General features: G+C 36.5%; 1 protein-coding gene across 2 annotated transcripts in view; it reads right to left on the reverse strand.

Annotated features, from left to right (window-relative positions):
• aff2 (AF4/FMR2 family, member 2) overlaps positions 1-17333 on the reverse strand; it is a 684414-nt gene that overhangs the window by 208499 nt on the left and 458582 nt on the right. For both annotated transcript variants that reach the window (XM_051935183.1, XM_028816861.2), the window contains exon 8: positions 11355-11406. In XM_051935183.1, coding sequence (XP_051791143.1) covers positions 11355-11406 — 52 coding nt within the window. The remainder of the gene's footprint in view (positions 1-11354; positions 11407-17333) is intronic.

The following is a 17333-nucleotide window of genomic DNA, read 5'->3' on the forward strand; positions in this document are numbered from 1 at the left end:
AGACTAATTTTGACATTTGTCAAAATCTGTTGTAGTTAATAACTCTCTGGAGTTGGGGACCCCTGCTCTGTACCTTAAGAAGATTAATGTGGGAATGTCTAGGCAAACCTCTCACAGTGCCTTCCCTTTTTTATTCAAGGAGAATATACTTTATTAATCTTACAGTACTGCACTTTGTTCATAAGCATTTTTCAGTTATGACAACAGAAATTGTAACTCTAATGAAAATACCTTTTATAATCTAGCTTCGGGGCAAACAATGTTCAAGTCAGTTAATGTGTTTTAAAGCTTATTCAATATTTAACACATCAGATAAGTGTTCTCCTTAGTCATCTTTAGCACTGATTAAAGTCTTATTATGTTTTATTTTTTGAATGAAAAAGCCACAGATAATAATAATTGTCAAAAAAAAAAACACTTGCAACTAACACTATTGTCTTGTTTTTTCTCTCAAATTAAACCAATGCATATTTCAGAATTGAATAAAATTATGTGAAATCAACAGTGAAAAGTTGGTACTGTGTGTCGCTTACAACCAATGGTGCTTTGGAAAAAAATTTAAACTCTTTTAAAATTTCATACTGTAGTTACATTCTTCACTAAAAATATATTTGTGCTCTTAACTAACATTTTTATATCTTAGATCCTCTGAAAATTTTCAAATGAATATATATAAACTCTACAAATCTTCCTCAGAGCTTATGTTTAGTGTTTCATTTATGAGCCACTTCACAAGGCACTTAAGACAAGTGTATGAAGGTCATAGTTTTACTCAGCTCACTAAAAAGCACACTTTTGTTATTTCTTGCAAAGATATTGGATTGTAAGCATGCATTTCTAAGTAGAATTTCAAATGCAACAGCTTTCCTGTGCTTATTTATGTTCTAAAACATTTCTACTTGAGTGCATGTTGTATAAGAAGTATTTAATCATAATTAGTACAAGGAATTTATATGTCATGCAATTAATCTCTAAAGAAATCTGAAAACATAATGCTGCTTTAAGGATCAGTGGCTCATATGACCATCTAAATATAAAAGGGAAAATTATGCAGCATTTAAGTAGATAATTCATGTAATTTGTTAGTGCAAAGAAAGAAAGAAAGAAAGAAAGAAAGAAAGAAAGAAAGAAAGAAAGAAAGAAAGAAAGAAAGAAAGAAAGAAAGAAAGAAAGAAGCCTTTTCATATTTGCCATTTTAACACTAACTTTTGTACTTTTTACCCTTATTTTTTTTCTTCACTGATTTAGAAAACTTTGTTCACTATGTCAAAGTAAATGGAAAAAGTCACAAACATTTAACAATTTACAACAAAGTAAAAAATGAAAATGAACCCTATTAAAAAAATATTCCTGTTAATAACACCAGGCTTAAATTTTGTCTTATATAGTATACCAGCTGATGTAACCATCGTTGCCTGGGTATATTTGCATAATGGGTTAAAGGTGAGCAAGAAATTTTTTTGTGTTTTTTAAATGTGAATTTGTTCTCATTTTAAAACACATCAATGAGAACAAATAAGTATTTAAATGCATTTTTTTGTATATGGTTGGATTCCATAATTGCTCCTTGCTATGTTGGAACCATGAATGCTGCTTCTTTGTATTTCCTGTTTTAGTGTGGTTTTACAAAAAGATACAGTATGTAATCCCACATTAATAAACTGGATGGCTTGTTGAATAATTGAATCCATGGTCCATGGAAAGCAGTACTGTAATGGGGGACAGAGAGGGATTGGCATTCACAGACATCATCTATATTATTACAGGAGACAGCACCAGTGGTGATATTCAATAATGTTAAGATTATTCAGAGTTGAAAAATTCAATGTTGATTTAAATTTGCTATAAATCACAATGTGATATTGATATCAAAGCCTAAAATTATAATTGCTTCATCATAAAATGGACTTGAATAAATGTCTACCATCAAGAAACTGTAAAAATTACACAGTTTTGTTTCTACTATATTCTTAATAGCAACTCGGCCTGCACTAAGAAAACCATGTTTCATTCTGTTTAGTTGTGGCTCATCACTTTTACAAATGACAGTCAAGTGTACAGTAGTGTTGGCTTTTTCAAAAATGCAAGGTTTTGCTTTGGTAAAAAATGCTGTGTCCTCAGTTCATTTCAGAGATATTGTCATGTATACACAGTGCAATTAAATTCCTATCTGGATGTTTGACCAATACACATTATGGTGTCACTGTCTTTGTGTGGCGACCAGAAATTTTCTGTGTAGATTATGTAAAATATGACATCACAAAATAATAGATGTGAGAAAAACAGAGCTTTTACTTTTGCATATGGTTCTATAAAATTGTCATTAAAATTTTAGCACATGCTCTTTAACAACTGCAAAACTCACTAAAAAGTGTGGTTTGGAGTTTTTAAAAGGTTTTTAGGGAGTTAAAAGAGAGGAACACTGATCCTTAAGGTTTTGATAACACCCTGCACCTCTCTTGGCTCGGCATATTTTTCAAAAAAGGGTCCAAATGAAAATAACTTGGGAAAAACTGTCTTTTGGAAATTCATAATAGCTAAACACAATCCACGATGAGACAACAACACATACTCTTAAACAAAAGGTTTAATTCAGCAAGGCAATGAAATTATCATCCAAATTGATGAAAAGGCAGGTAGTGTGGTGTAGTGATTAAGGATTTGGATTTCAAACTCTGAGAATGTTGGTTCAAATCCCACTACTGATACTGTGTGACCCTGAGCAAGTCACCTGACCTGGAAAACCAAAAGAATTGGAACCAATTGTATCATAAATGTTGTAAGTCGCCTTGGATAAAGGTGTCAGAGAAATAAGTAAATGTAAAAGAAAGTGCTGTATATGTGGTCATAGATGAGGGTCCACTTTGGCCTATGATGGGAACTGTACTCTCAGAATCAAAACTGGTTTTTGGTGTGCCCCCCTCCAATACAACCCTCCTCCCTGATATAACGCATAGCCAATAGTTAAAGCTGGATCAATATACATACAACATTTGGTGGAAACCCATTCAGTCATATTTGTGTAAATGACGAACAAACATACAATTTTATTTATACAGATTAACTCAAAAGATCACCAAATACTTGGAAATTATTAGACCACCCCCTTTAAAATAATCTGTAATGCTGTATCCTCTCTTTGTAAGGACCCACAGTATAGCTGAGGCTTTTAAAAGAAAGTTTCACCGTGCAGACAAAAGTATTCTAAGCAAGTCTTAGGTGGTTATAACCACTGTAAGATATTTAACAAATTAATAATCAAGAGTGATGTATAATTAAGAGAAGATGACATTTCAGTTTGTTGTTTATTATAATTTTTAAATTTACTGCTTAGCATTTTCTTCTTTTGGGAGGTAGTCTGTGAAGAATGTTTGAAAAATAAAATTTCACAACCTAATACACTGTATTCAATATATCTTACATGTGATAAAAGTGTAGATGATTGCTTTTTAAAGCCATTGTATTTATGAGTAGAAAACAAACTTGCGGGGTGGCGCAGTGGTAGCGCTGCTGCCTCGCAGTTGGGAGACCTGGGGACCTGGGTTTGCTTCCCGGGTCCTCCCTGCGTGGAGTTTGCATGTTCTCCCCGTGTCTGCGTGGGTTTCCTCCGGGCGCTCCGGTTTCCTCCCACAGCCCAAAGACATGCACGTTAGGTGGATTGGCGATTCTAAATTGGCCCTAGTGTGTGCTTGGTGTGTGGGTGTGTTTGTGTGTGTCCTGCGGTGGGTTGGCACCCTGCCTGGGATTAGTTCCTGCCCTGTGTTGGCTGGGATTGGCTCCAGCAGACACCCGTGACCCTGTGTTTGGATTCAACAGGTTGGAAAATGGATGGCTAAAAACAAAGTTGTACATGTGTGTGAATGTGCCACTAGAGTACTCCTAATTCATGCATTTTAGGGCCTATTCTAACTATTCTGGACTGAAAGGGATTCACCCAAAGACCGATTCCTGTCTTGTGCCTAATTTCCCTGGGATAAGCTCTGGTCCCCCCAAGCTGTTGAACTGCATGAAGTGGGGCTGAGAATGTTATGTTTACTTCCTATTTAATGTGAAAGATTGTACATAAGAAGTTGCCTAGTGGGTATCACTTCTTTACAATCGGTCTGGATACAGAAAGAGTAAAGTTACTAGAAAGGACATGTGCTGCTTCTGAGTCTTCAACCAAAGACCTACTGGCTCCTGACTGTGAGTGCCTGCAAGATCTTCTCACACTTTCAGCAATACAGAACTGTTTTATTGCTGTACTATGCTTTGGGCAGAGGACTGCATGTTTAATGTCAATTGAGACTAAATTATTTTGCAAGACAGTGTGGAAGTTGCATTGGTGAAAGAATGCTATTAAATGTATCAATTAACGAAGTATTTCCATCTATCCATTCATCCATTTTTAGAAAGTTTTTCTATTACATGATGATGGGATACATAGGCAAGCAATATGAACAGAGAAAATTAAATGACTATTTCAGGGTCCCAGAAAAAAAGTGTTGTGAAAATTCAAATACTCTAATATTAAACCAGTTTAACAGTGTTGTATTCAGAGTTTCATAAAGTGTAAAACAGTACTCTGGCTGTTTTTAATAAAACATGCTGGAGGAAAAAGGATATGAATAAAAAATATTCACAGCATTTGTTTGTGTATATATTAAATTTTCAGCTGCTATAAAGTAATTGAATAAATCAATTGCTGAGAGAACCAGTAAAATATAGTATACTGGCCTATAGCCCATGCATATTGAGTTAACATCTATATCATGTTTACTTGATTTTGTTAATTATAAATGGAATCCAAGAAAGCACACAATGGAAGCTGTTATGAAAAGAGAATGGTGGCAAAATTGACGCCATCATGAAAAATCCCCTCCATTCCCTCCAGGAGACACTCTCCTTGAGCACTTTTAGCCACAGGCTCCATAATTTGCTACAAAGCACTTCTGGGGATTTTTCTTGCCACTGCTAAAAGGCAATTCATTGCTTCCTCCTGATGTCACACACAAAAGCATATACTATTTAAGTTCACTTGTATTCATTTTCTATTTCTGCACAATACATATTCATTTATTATTATATATATTACCTATCTATTGATTGATTGTCTGCATCTTTTTTTCATATTTCTGTTGTTATATGCATCTATATTTCCCCATGGTATTAACAGGTTTATCTAATCTAATCGTATCTACTCTAATTACAAACTGTCCTCTGTTCCCTTTCTCTTCTTGGTACTTGGTACCACTCCTATACTGCCACGCTCTACTTCTGCCCATGGAAAAGACATCTTAGTTACTGGCATCCTTGGAATCATAAGATGGAAAGATTCTGTTATCTGATTGGATGGGCCAGCACAGAATCTACTACTGAATACCGGAAGGGGGTAGGCGGCCAGTTGGCCAAGGTCTCCAGGACTGTGACTGGGTCTGACTTTGTCTTTGACTTTCTCTCTTACATCTGATTGTGGACTTTTCAGAAATTTACTTTCTCCAAGGGTGCTGCTGACCAGATTATTATTTTTTAGTTTTCAATTAGCAAAACATTGTTGATTTCTTGTTATGTCAATCAGCTACAAACTACTTTGTAGTTTAATAAATCAGTGTCTTTGTGTACTAAGTCTGTATTTAATAATTTATAAAATTTATACTTTTTCTGTAAGAACTTGTCACAGTTGCACTGTGTCTGTTCTCAGTAAAGAGCACTATACAAAAAACTGAACTGAATTGTATTGAAATGACAGACTAAAATTGTGAAAAAAAAAGCGAGGAGTAATGAAGGAAAGGCTTGTTATACTGGAATAACCACAACACCTCAAAGCAAAAGAACAGTTTGATCATAAAAAATCTTGGAGCAGGAACACAAGCAGAACGTTAGCTAACCATCATGGAGCTGCTTATACTGTATATTCCTTTCAGGTAACAGTAGTGTTAGGAAATAATTCTGCATCTCTCTTATTTATTTATTAAATTTTTGCGTTGCCTTTTTGAATCTATTTCAGGTGTCACTGTTTTGTGGTCCTTATTCATGGATACTGCTATACTGTATACCGTTAATAAGGCAACCACATCCATAAGACATCATCATTCCTCAGCTATAAAACATGGTGGCACAGCAGTGGCCTTATTTCCTAGAATTTGAATAGTAGGACTCTTCCTGCTTGTCTTTATCTTGCTTTCTGACTGATTTTTGCCTCTAGATTTTGGCTCGGTGTTTGACTTTGATTTTGCCTTGTGTTGTGCTGGTTTGTTATTTGTTTTCCTTGCAATGTTTTGGAATTGATCTATTTCTTTTTTTTTGGGCTACTAACGTCTTGTTTGGCCTGATCCCTTTATCTTCTGAATCACCTGTTTCCTTTTTAAGGGCATTCTTTTTTGTACTTTTAGTCAGTCATTGTCCAACCCGCTATATCCTAACACAGGATCACGGGGGTCTGCTGGAGCCAATCCCAGCCAATACAGGGCGCAAGGCAGGAACAAACCCCGGGCAGAGCGCCAGCCCACTGCAGGGCACACACACACACACACACACACACACACACACCAAGCACACACTAGGGACAATTTAGGATTGCCAATGCACTGAACCTGCATGTCTTTGGACTGTGGGAGGAAACCAGAGCACCCGGAGGAAACCCACTCAGACACGGGTAGAACATGCAAACTCCACGCAGGCAGGGCCCAGGAAACGAACCCAGGTCTCCTTACTGCGAGGTAGCACTGCTACCACTGCATCACCCATTTTGTCCTTTTAATATCACCAATTTTTTCACCTGTCCTTTTTAGGACAAAACAGCTGTTAAAATACCCTTTTAAGGACAAACTTGCCAATTTCCTTCTGTGGCATAACAAGCTGTGCCAAATAATGCAGCACCTGAAAGTAATTTCCAAGGACTGGGCCTTGTCTGTAAAAGCAAAACACATATTGTAATTGGGGAATGCAACAAAAAGAGGGAAACAAGGACAAGACCAGACTGAAATCATAGCAGGTCACCTTAGATCTTGAAAATAAATCTTTCTAAATCGCCACACTTTGAATGATTTTTGTATAAAAGCTGCACATGTCAAAACAAATGCTTTCATTTTTAAAGTTCATCTAAAAAAATCACATTAATTGAATATATACAGCAATATTTTTCATCATGTTGATTAGTTTTACAGAAACTGGTACAATTAAAAAAAGTACTGTATCCTCATTTATTCTAGTGTGTATATTGCATATTAAGACTTAAAAAGCAATCTCTCTACTTGTTTTTCTATGGGAGCTGCATGAATGTGTGTTATGTGTGTGTGGCTCTGAACCCGTAGCCAAAGCTTGTGGAGGCAGAGCTACAGTTGAAAACTAAGAACAACATCAATACCTTCTCTTTAACTGGAAAATGAAAATTGATTCCTTTTAGCTGACCCACACAATATAAGCCAATTTGATTGACCCACGGAGCCTTTTAGCTGCATCCTTCTTTATTCAGTGTGGTTATGTGGTTTTCCTAAGAGCTCAACAATACCCTTCCCATTTCTTTAAAGAAATATTGACAAGACCTTGGTGCAAACACGTGACGAATCAGTAACATTCCACGCTGTTCAATAATCTCAATGATTTTCAATTTATTTCCTGCTTCTTAGGCTTACAAGAAATGGCACCAGTGATTCCCATTTGCGTCTCTTCAAATGCCAGGGTACAGTTCAACAGTTAGACTTGCTATTGCTATGTTATTATTTTCATCTTTAACACAGCCTATCAACACCTCAGTGCTTTAAATAATATTTATGGAAATGAAAAGTAAAGTTTTATTGTTTTTTGACACTCAAGTAAATCGACTAAAATAATCTGCATTTTAAAATTGCAGCTAATCTTGTTGTGTGAAATGATCACTTGATATATTTTATTTATGATTTTATTTACTTCATTAAACAATGTTTTGGGAAGATTTTGCAGATTACTCTTTTTGTATGTTTGTGAGGAATAGGCTCTATTCTCTACAAGCAAGAAGCTGCTGTTTGAGGTAGGAGGGTCAAATATTGCTGTTAGCCACAAGATACAAAGCTGAAGCTGAGCTGCATGAAGATATTACTCCAGGTCAGTGTCAAGTTTATAGTGTTATATCTCATGACATGTCTCATTGTGTCATTTGATGGCCATTGAAGGATGTGGTATAATATTGCTGTTATTGAGGAACTCCAAGCTCCACAGGTGATTGAGACCTATCTGAGGAGGACAGGACTGCCTGGATAAGCTGGCATAAAAGCAGCTCCGCAATCGCAACGTTGCAGTCATAGCACTTAGAGCACTTCAGATGTGTCTCCTGGCTGCTAAAATCCATCTGCCAGGGTGTGTGATCGCCATAAAGTCTCACAGGGCCAGTGGATAGTGGGCATACTGTAAAAGTTGCCTCTGAAGCACAGTGTGGCAGGCAAAGGAACAAAGCAGTTAGGAGATCCCATGAAAGTGCTCACTAAGTGCTATGTCTGTGAATGCTAATCTTGGAGCTGCTTTTTTTCACCAGATTCTCCAGCTGAGCATGTCCATGAGATATAATGCATTTGTGATTAGTAGAATAGCGGTGTGCCTTGATATGTTTTTGGTTACAAAAAGTGTGCCACCACAGAAAAAAGTTTAGGAAACACTGCTGTAGACTGCCAAAAACAATTGTGGATTATGACTTTGAAATATCTGATGTAGTGCCCATGATGACATATAGTTTTTGATTATTTGCTACAACTTGCCATAACCTGTGACATGTCATGTGCTCCTTTGTTTGAGGTGTGGTGCTAAAGTTGAGCACTCTCTAAAACATGTTCTCAATAGTGCTGATTGGCAAAATTCACTGAATGCTGTGTTCGCCTGTGACATTGTTAGCCAACTATTTCCCAGAATGGCTGGTATTTTCATTTGATTGGTACATTAGCTGACAATAATGAGCATATTATTAGTATTGACACCAGATACAGTATATAACACTGATCACTGTGTACATGGCTAATTTGCATGCATAATTAGCCATGTGCTGCCCTTATGAGTCACAACAACAATAACAACAATATTTATTTCTATAGCACATTTTAATACAAACAATGTAGTTCAAAGTGCTTTACATGATGAAGAAAGAGAAAAAAGACAAAATAAATAATTAAAATTAGGGAACACTAATTAACATAGAATAAAAGTAAGGTGGGAGGACAGAAAAAACAAAACAAAACTGCAGACGGCTGGAGAAAAAAAATAAAATCTGCAAGGGTTCCAGGCCATGAGACTGCCCAGCCCCCTCTAGGCATTCTACCTAACATAAATGACCTCAATCAGTCCTCATTGTCCCCTTGTTAAGTCAGAATGAGAGCCTGTGAAATAATCGTAATAGCAAAAGATTTATTACTATTTACAAGGAGTTTCTAGCTTCTTGATAAAAGAAAAAAGCGCAAAGTATCTGCACAGAAACAAAGAACTGCACCCACAGCCACTTCTTCATACAATGGAATGTTAGTGAGCTAGCCATACGCAGTTTGTTCTTCTAAAGGCATTTTTTAATGCATTGAATCTCTTTTTAAATAATTCCCTTTCATTCCAAAATTCCTTCTACTTCTAATGGCATGGCTTTTTTTCATAACTTGTGCAAATATACTGTAGATTTTTAGGATAATGATGACATCCCAATAGAAAAAAAAACATTGAAGATGCTGTACTTTAATTATATATAATATACTGTTGTTGGGAAAAGCTGAGTTCTTCAAACTTAAACCGTATTAAATAATGCCCATAGTACCAGATCACATGTTTTTTCTTTGACACCTATTGCTCTCCAATTGCAATTTTAAACATACCATTTACCATGTACAGTCAAGAGAGTGGATGACTTTCCAATCAAATTTCTTGCAATAACCACTAGAACTACAGTAAAGTCAGTACCATCTGATTTCAATAACAGTAAGCGGACACTTTAAGAAATGGTGTGACAAGAATGAGAATAAGAAATGTCTATTAGTGCACTCGGCATTATAGTATACTCCAAACTAATTTGATTTAATACAAATACACAGGATTTTAAAAATATAGGTATAGAGGATATAGGTATAGAGAGAATAGTTTAATTACTAGAACTCTAAGTTCAGTATCAAAGAACAATATTTCAGATACATGGGTGGTAAATAAATAAGGAATTACTGACAGACTTCCGCAGTAAATAGTATGCCAAGTTAATCACACACATGTATGTCTCAGCCACAATATCCAAAACCCATTTCACTAGTTTAGCCCAACATTAAAACTAAAATCTTCCATATGTGGAATTAAATTATAGATACTGCACAATAAATAGTAAGCCCCTTTACAGACAGCCTAATCTCATATGTACAATAATACTGTACTCTTTAGAACAATAAAAGCAAACTAATATTGGGCACCATCACTCCTTTGGATAATATTATTTAATTAATATGAACCCATTTGGCTGTCAATACTAGCTTACAAGATGCATTGGCTGTAAAGTAGAGAATGTGAATAGTATTACACTGCTGGGAGGCAGACCCTAGGTATAAGGTTTTTTTTTTCTTGCTTAATACTGCCTTATATTAAAAGTTTAGTATTTTTTGTAAATCATTGTAAATATTTTTTTTAATTTATGAGCATGTGGTTGCAAGTCACTTACTGTACTAGAGCCAAAAAAATAGAGCAACACATGGCTTTAACAGATGTGCGAGAATTACTTCTAGCTGACGTCTATTGGCTGAATACTACCAAAAATTGCACCTAACTGCACTACATTTAACAAGGAAATAAGCAAGAAAGGCTTAAAAGCAAATTTTAGGAAATAGGAAATTCACAGAAATAAAGAGCACTTTAATAAAGGTAAAGAAAACAGTTTGCACCACACTCAAATCAGGTGCCAGTATTTTTTCATAGCAGGTTTAATTATATAGGCTTTGTACTGCCAAAGTGCCAAAGTATTTTTGTTTTCTAATACTTGAACCCTATTTTCAGAAATACCCACTTAATAACTACTTTTTTATAACAATCAAAACATGGACAGTACTGGTATTTATACAAACAAGATGGAGCTTCATATCTGTGTAATGTGCAATAAACACACATGGGAAAACATTGTATTTTTGCAGTTTAATGGCAGAAAATTGTGTTTCCATATATGTAAGAGGTTTACCCAATTTTGTATTCACACATTGTGTACTCATGATTTTCTTTTTGGTACATTAATTGGATCCCAAAAATAAGTACAGATAATATATTTACAAAAGCATTTTTGTTTTTCTTAATTGATGTAATTACTGGTTTATTTAAATAAATGCTTTAATAATTTAAATACTATCATATTCTGTAAATAAATAAATTAATCTGCAAAGATTTCATAACCACAAAATTACCTGTTCACCCTCCTCTTCATCGCTGCTCAACTTTAGGTCATCTTCCAACATCCTAAAAAAAAGCAAAAAGAATCATTTAAGTAATATATGAGCATTATCATTCTATCTATCTACAACCCCAATTCCAATGAAGTTGGGACATTGTGTAAAACGTAGATAAAAACAGAATACAATGATTTGCAAATCCTTTTCAACCTATATTCAATTGAATACACTACGAAGACAAGATATCGAATGTTCAAACTGATAAAGTTTATTGTTGTTTTGCAAATCTTCGCTCATTTTGAATTTGATGCCTGCAACACGTTCCAAAAAAGCTGGGACAGGGGCATGTTTACCACTGTGTTATATCACCTTTCCTTTTAACAACACTCAATAAGCGTTTGGGAACTGAGGACACTAATTGTTGAAACTGTGTAGGTGGAATTCTTTCCCATTCTTACGTGATGTACAACTTCAGTTGCTCAACAGTCTCCATTGTCGTATTTTGCGCTTCATAATGCACCACACATTTTCAATGGGAGACAGTTTGTTTTATCTACGTTTTACACAATGTCCCAACTTCATTGGAATTGGGGTTCTATCTATCTATCTATCTATCTATCTATCTATCTATCTATCTATCTATCTATCTATCTATCTATCTATCTATCTATCTATCTATCTATCTATCTATCTATCTATCTATCTATCTATCTATCTATCTATCTATCTATCTATCTATTGTTACAGGTGGTTGGGGGGTCGACCCGGCCAGGACGCCCCGGAGGACCGGAGGAGGGCTTACGCCTCCTCCAGACCACGTGGGGGCGACCGCCCTGGTGGCTATGGGGACCACGGGTACAGAGCTTTGAAGCTGAACCCTGTAGGGGCCTGTGGTCACCACCAGGGTGCGCCACAATGCCTTTGGAGCCCTGGACCCCAGCATTTCCGCCACACCCGGAAGTGCTGGGGGGAAGAGTATCGGGGACACCCGGAGTGCTACCGGGTGCACAGCTGGCACTTCCGCCACACTGGGGAGTGCCGGCAGAAGATTGTCGGGAGGCACCTGGAGCACATCCGGTTGATTATAAAAGGGGCTGCCTCCCTCCGTTCGGGGGCTTGAGTCAGGTGAGGAGAAAGACAAGGTCTTGGAGAGGCAAGGAGGCGGCCTGAAGAAAGTGAGGTATTTGGAGAAAGAGGCCTGGACATTGGGGAAGTATTGTGTTGTGTGTCACTTTGTATATAATGGACTTTGTAAATAAACGTGTGTTGGGTGACTTGAACGTATCCGCCTGTCTGTGTCCGGATTGTCTTCCACACTATCTATCTATCTATCTATCTATCTATCTATCTATCTATCTATCTATCTATCTATCTATCTATCTATCTATCTATCTATCTATCTATCTATCTATCTATCTATCTATCTATCTATCTATCTATCTATCTATCTATCTATCTACAGTTCTTTAAAATTATGACTTCACATTAGATGTATACTGTATAATAAATTAACAGGCACTGCCAACCAATATAGATGAGTATTTAAACCTAGAGGTGAAAAATAAAGAATTGCAGAATAATTCAAGACAGCAAATTTTTAAAAGGAAGGCAAGAAAGGTATAGTGCATTTAGATGCTAGAATGGAGGCAGCTTCACATGCACATTTAATTAGAGATTTCCAGAGAGTGGGCGCTGTGGAACTTTAAGGATATTCGGCAAGAAGTGAATCAACAAGAAAGCTAATGTCTGAAGATTTCAGGAATCTTTATTTTAAATGGGCTAAGGTAAGTAAGAAGCCATTCAGTACGCTAAAATTCAGAAGCTTCTAGTTAACTAAATTATACAAACATTTCTTGTGCCTGATGCTGCAATGGCAGGTCTTTTGTCCTGGGAACCAAAGTTGGAATAAGTGAGAATGTTGTGTTTTTTTCATATTCCTGAGAAATTAAGCAAATGCACTAGGGTTATCTAACAGTCATATAGTTGTTGCATTTCAGCCAAATCCTAACACTACCAGCAGCAATCTGAGTTGCTTATGACTTATTCAAGAACCTTAATGAAGACAGAATTGATGTAATCCAATGGAGGAAAAAGCGAAAATAGGTAAAGGTTGGATTCTGGTGACATTCCTGTGATCAACGTTTTTCAAACTGTTCTCTTGTGATCCACTTTTGCAGACAGTTTTACCTTCACCACTGCAGAAAGGAGGTGCTTATTTTAAGACTGAAGAGAACCGTTGAATAGCTTTATGATAACTGCCTATCACATTGGGAATTAAGTCATTTTGGAGGCTTTGTCTCCAGTTGGAGTAGTGGGGAAAATCCGATTTCTAACATATATGATGTATTAAATCGCAAAAGCAGCAACATATTCCAATTGGCAGTAACTGTTAAGTTAACTGACAATTATAAATTGGCTCAGTGCGAGTGTGGGTATGCCAGAAGTGAACCATTGGATTGACTTGTGCCCTGCATTGTGTCAGACACTGCAGGAATAGGCTCCAGTACCACTCCTGCACCGGCTCTTTCGACTCCAGCCTTCTTCCTTCACTAACCTCCATTCTGTATTTTTTTTTTCTCCCCCCGCACTTGCACTTCCCCTTTTAAAATAGGGATGTGGCACTAGTGTGGCGATTAACTGCTCCAGCATTAATTATGGCCATGGGCGATTCCACACATGTGCACTCAAGTGCGGGACCGCCCACATAATGCCCGGGAACTGCTCCTGCCACACTACCGCACCTGCTCCTTAAAGCCGTGAGTGTGGTGATTATTTATTTAAAATGTTGCTGATCAGCTGCAGACCTCACTTTACCACAAGGTTCTGTGCTTCTTCTCGACCACACTGGTCTGCTGATGAACGCCATCTGGTGATGGCACCTCTATGTGGTATCACTTCTCAGTCCAGAGGGTTTTAATGTGTAGATCCTTGCTAGTGGAATGAACTGCCCACCTCTATTTGAAATTCGGACTTGCTCAATGTGTTTAAGAAATGTTTGATGACTCTCTTGTTGGGTGAATTTCTGTCTAAAAGATATTAGATTTTGTAACTTAGGAATTTTATGTATGTGTTGTCACACACGTGCGATTAGGTGACAGCCATAGGGTCTAATTGAGGGCGTGAAAATGGCGGGAAAAGGGGTGGAAAAGAGCATTAATGCCTTTTCTCTTTCATTTTCCACAGAAGCACAGAGGATTAAGTCACTTTCCTCCCTTCCAGATGACCTCACTTCCCGCCCCCTCTGGATGACCTCACTTCTGTCCCACCTTGAAGACCTCACCCTACTTCCTGCCTCTGTATTGACATTTGTCTTTTTGTTGTTTTACAGTTTACAAGACCAATTTCAGTCTTTTCTGACTACTCTGCCAACAATATACGGGGCCAATCCCCAACTCTTTATTTTTATCTTTTCAACTTGTTTACATTGACGTAGTCAGCAGGATGCAGGGTGAGGTCATCAAGGCGGGACGGAAGTGAGGTCATCTGGAAAGGAGTAAAGTGACTTAATCCTCTGTGCTTCTGTGGAAAATGAAAGAGGGAAGGCATTAATACTCTTTTCCAAACCTTTTTCCGCTGTTTATACACCCTGAATTGGGCCCTTTGGCTGTCCCCTAATTGCACATGTGTTACAGTATTTTGTTTTGAGCTTTTGAAATTACCTTGTTATGTAACCCTTGATCCCTGATATTTACTTGATTATGTTGAATTCTTTGGATAAAGTTTTTGCTAGGCAAATATATGCAAATGCCATTTTTTGAGAGGTTGGTGTTATAATAAAGTGGCATGGTGGCATAGTGTTTATTACTGCTGTTGCACACAGTAGTTAGGGTACCTGTGTTTTATTTCCTAGCCTAACTACTAAATTTATGTTAGCACTTTTCCCTATTTTTCTCTGGCTACTCCAGCTTTCTCCAACACCCCAAAGATAGGCATGTTATTTTATCTGATGACTATAAATCTCTGTGTGTGTACGTGCGAGCCTAGGAATACATTTCCATCATGTGCGCTGTTGCGTCCTGTCTTGTTTTTCTTGCTGCTTTTTGTATTAAAAAAGAGAGCATTCAGAAAGTGCATTGAAGATATATCATCAGGCAAACACATTGCCTTATGACTGTTAGGACATGACCTAATTAAAAAAAATTACGAGACCCTGCTATGAGTCAAGACCCACAATTTAAAAACATTGCCTTAGGTTAATTTATAAAGCTTTAGCTAGAGATGAGTTGAGACATTCAAAGTTTAGGATTTAAAGATTTAGTGTGTCTCCTGAATCCCCCACAGGAAGCAATGCAGTTTTATTAGTATCAGAATGATTTTTAAAAACACTTCAATATGTGCAGATTTGGCTTTGTTTATAACCCCAATTGACAAGCAGTCTAAGGCACATAAAAATGAGTAGATATTGAAACATTGCCTCTTCAAATAGGCACATCACAGTGTAGGACTGAACATAAACATTTTTGTTCCTTTCTACATCAGGAATAAATTACAGTCTTAGGGAAATTATAGGACAACATTTGATCCTATAGCAAGCAGAGTGAGTGGTATGGCATGATGTGACATGACATGATGTGACATAAGCCATCCACAGTTCTGGGGTAGGCTTCTCCTTAAATACTTTTTTCTGTCCATCACTAATAAGCACAGTTTGTCTCATAATGAGGCCTGTCCTTCTCTTAATGTTGTTTTTCCAAAGTCTGTACAGTTGGGTGTTTTTATATCAGAATTTGCTATTTTAATACTGGACACTTTCTCCAGTATTCTTGTGTTCTTTACCAATGTTCACAAGTCCACTTTTGTATCAGATCTACTCACTTCACTTTAAGAAAAAGCACATAGGTTTCATTCTATTACCTCCAAAATCCACTGCTCATCATTCAAACAATGCCAGATAGCAGAAGGTTACACTAAAAGTTTTCACTCTTATTATGGATAGACTAGGTTTTTAATTAGTACACGCAAATCACCAGGTTAACTAATGTATAGATTTATTGTCCCATTTGGAAGTGTTTTATACATGTTAAGTAATGTTGAAAAAAAATTTAATGACTGCCATACAAACCTCGAATAACAAAGCTGTGCACTACATGCTTTAGGCGTTTAGTGCTAAAACTTGCAAACAGCTATGATGTTTTCACTTCTGCCTTGTCAATCAACAGATGTCAAAAAATTAAAGTTATAAGTGGTTATGGCACTAAATCTATAATTTCAGTTAATTAACTAAACAACAAGTCTTTATAATGAAATAAAACCATTAGTTTAAATCTAATAAAACATATAATTATGGTTTTGATACAGCAATACATACTACAAATATAATAATTAGTCTTTGCAAGTTGCTATCAATAGACAGTGTTAAAAGAAGCCTACACGTTTATGACATAACCAATATACTGTATTAAACAGGAAGATATACTGTAAGCAAAGTTCTGAAACATATAAGTGACATATTTTGTATACTAAATATTCAAGGAGCTGTTAATATGAAAACACATTCATTACTTTTCTCATTTTCAGCTCTCTTCATTTGGATAACAAGAAAACTGCTTTCACTCATCTCACTAGGCACATATGTGAAGCATTAATCACCACCCACCGACATGAGGAAACAGGGAGCTTCAATAGATTTGAATTTTAGGTAAAACAGTAATAAATTGGCTAATTATGTGGAGAACAGACAATCATTATCATCTAAATGGGTTACTTTACCATTCTGACTTATCATTAGTTTCTTTGAATTTTCTGTTAGTATAGTTGCTACAGTAAGAAATATTTCATTATTTGTTTATTTAAATTTCTCTTTTATGTAACAAATAATTAAATCTTTTCTCCAGAAAGAGGAAGAGTATGCACAGCTTGTTTAGAAGAGTTAGCAAAATCAACATTAAGGTTTTCTGGGGTAACATGAACATGGTTGGTGCCAGTTACAGTTTAGGCAACTGAGTATGTGAAGAAGGCCTACCATATTGGGTCATCCTTTAAACTCTGGGTTCT

The sequence above is a fragment of the Erpetoichthys calabaricus genome, chromosome 12 (genome assembly GCF_900747795.2).
Source record: "Erpetoichthys calabaricus chromosome 12, fErpCal1.3, whole genome shotgun sequence".
NCBI lineage: Eukaryota > Metazoa > Chordata > Cladistia > Polypteriformes > Polypteridae > Erpetoichthys > Erpetoichthys calabaricus.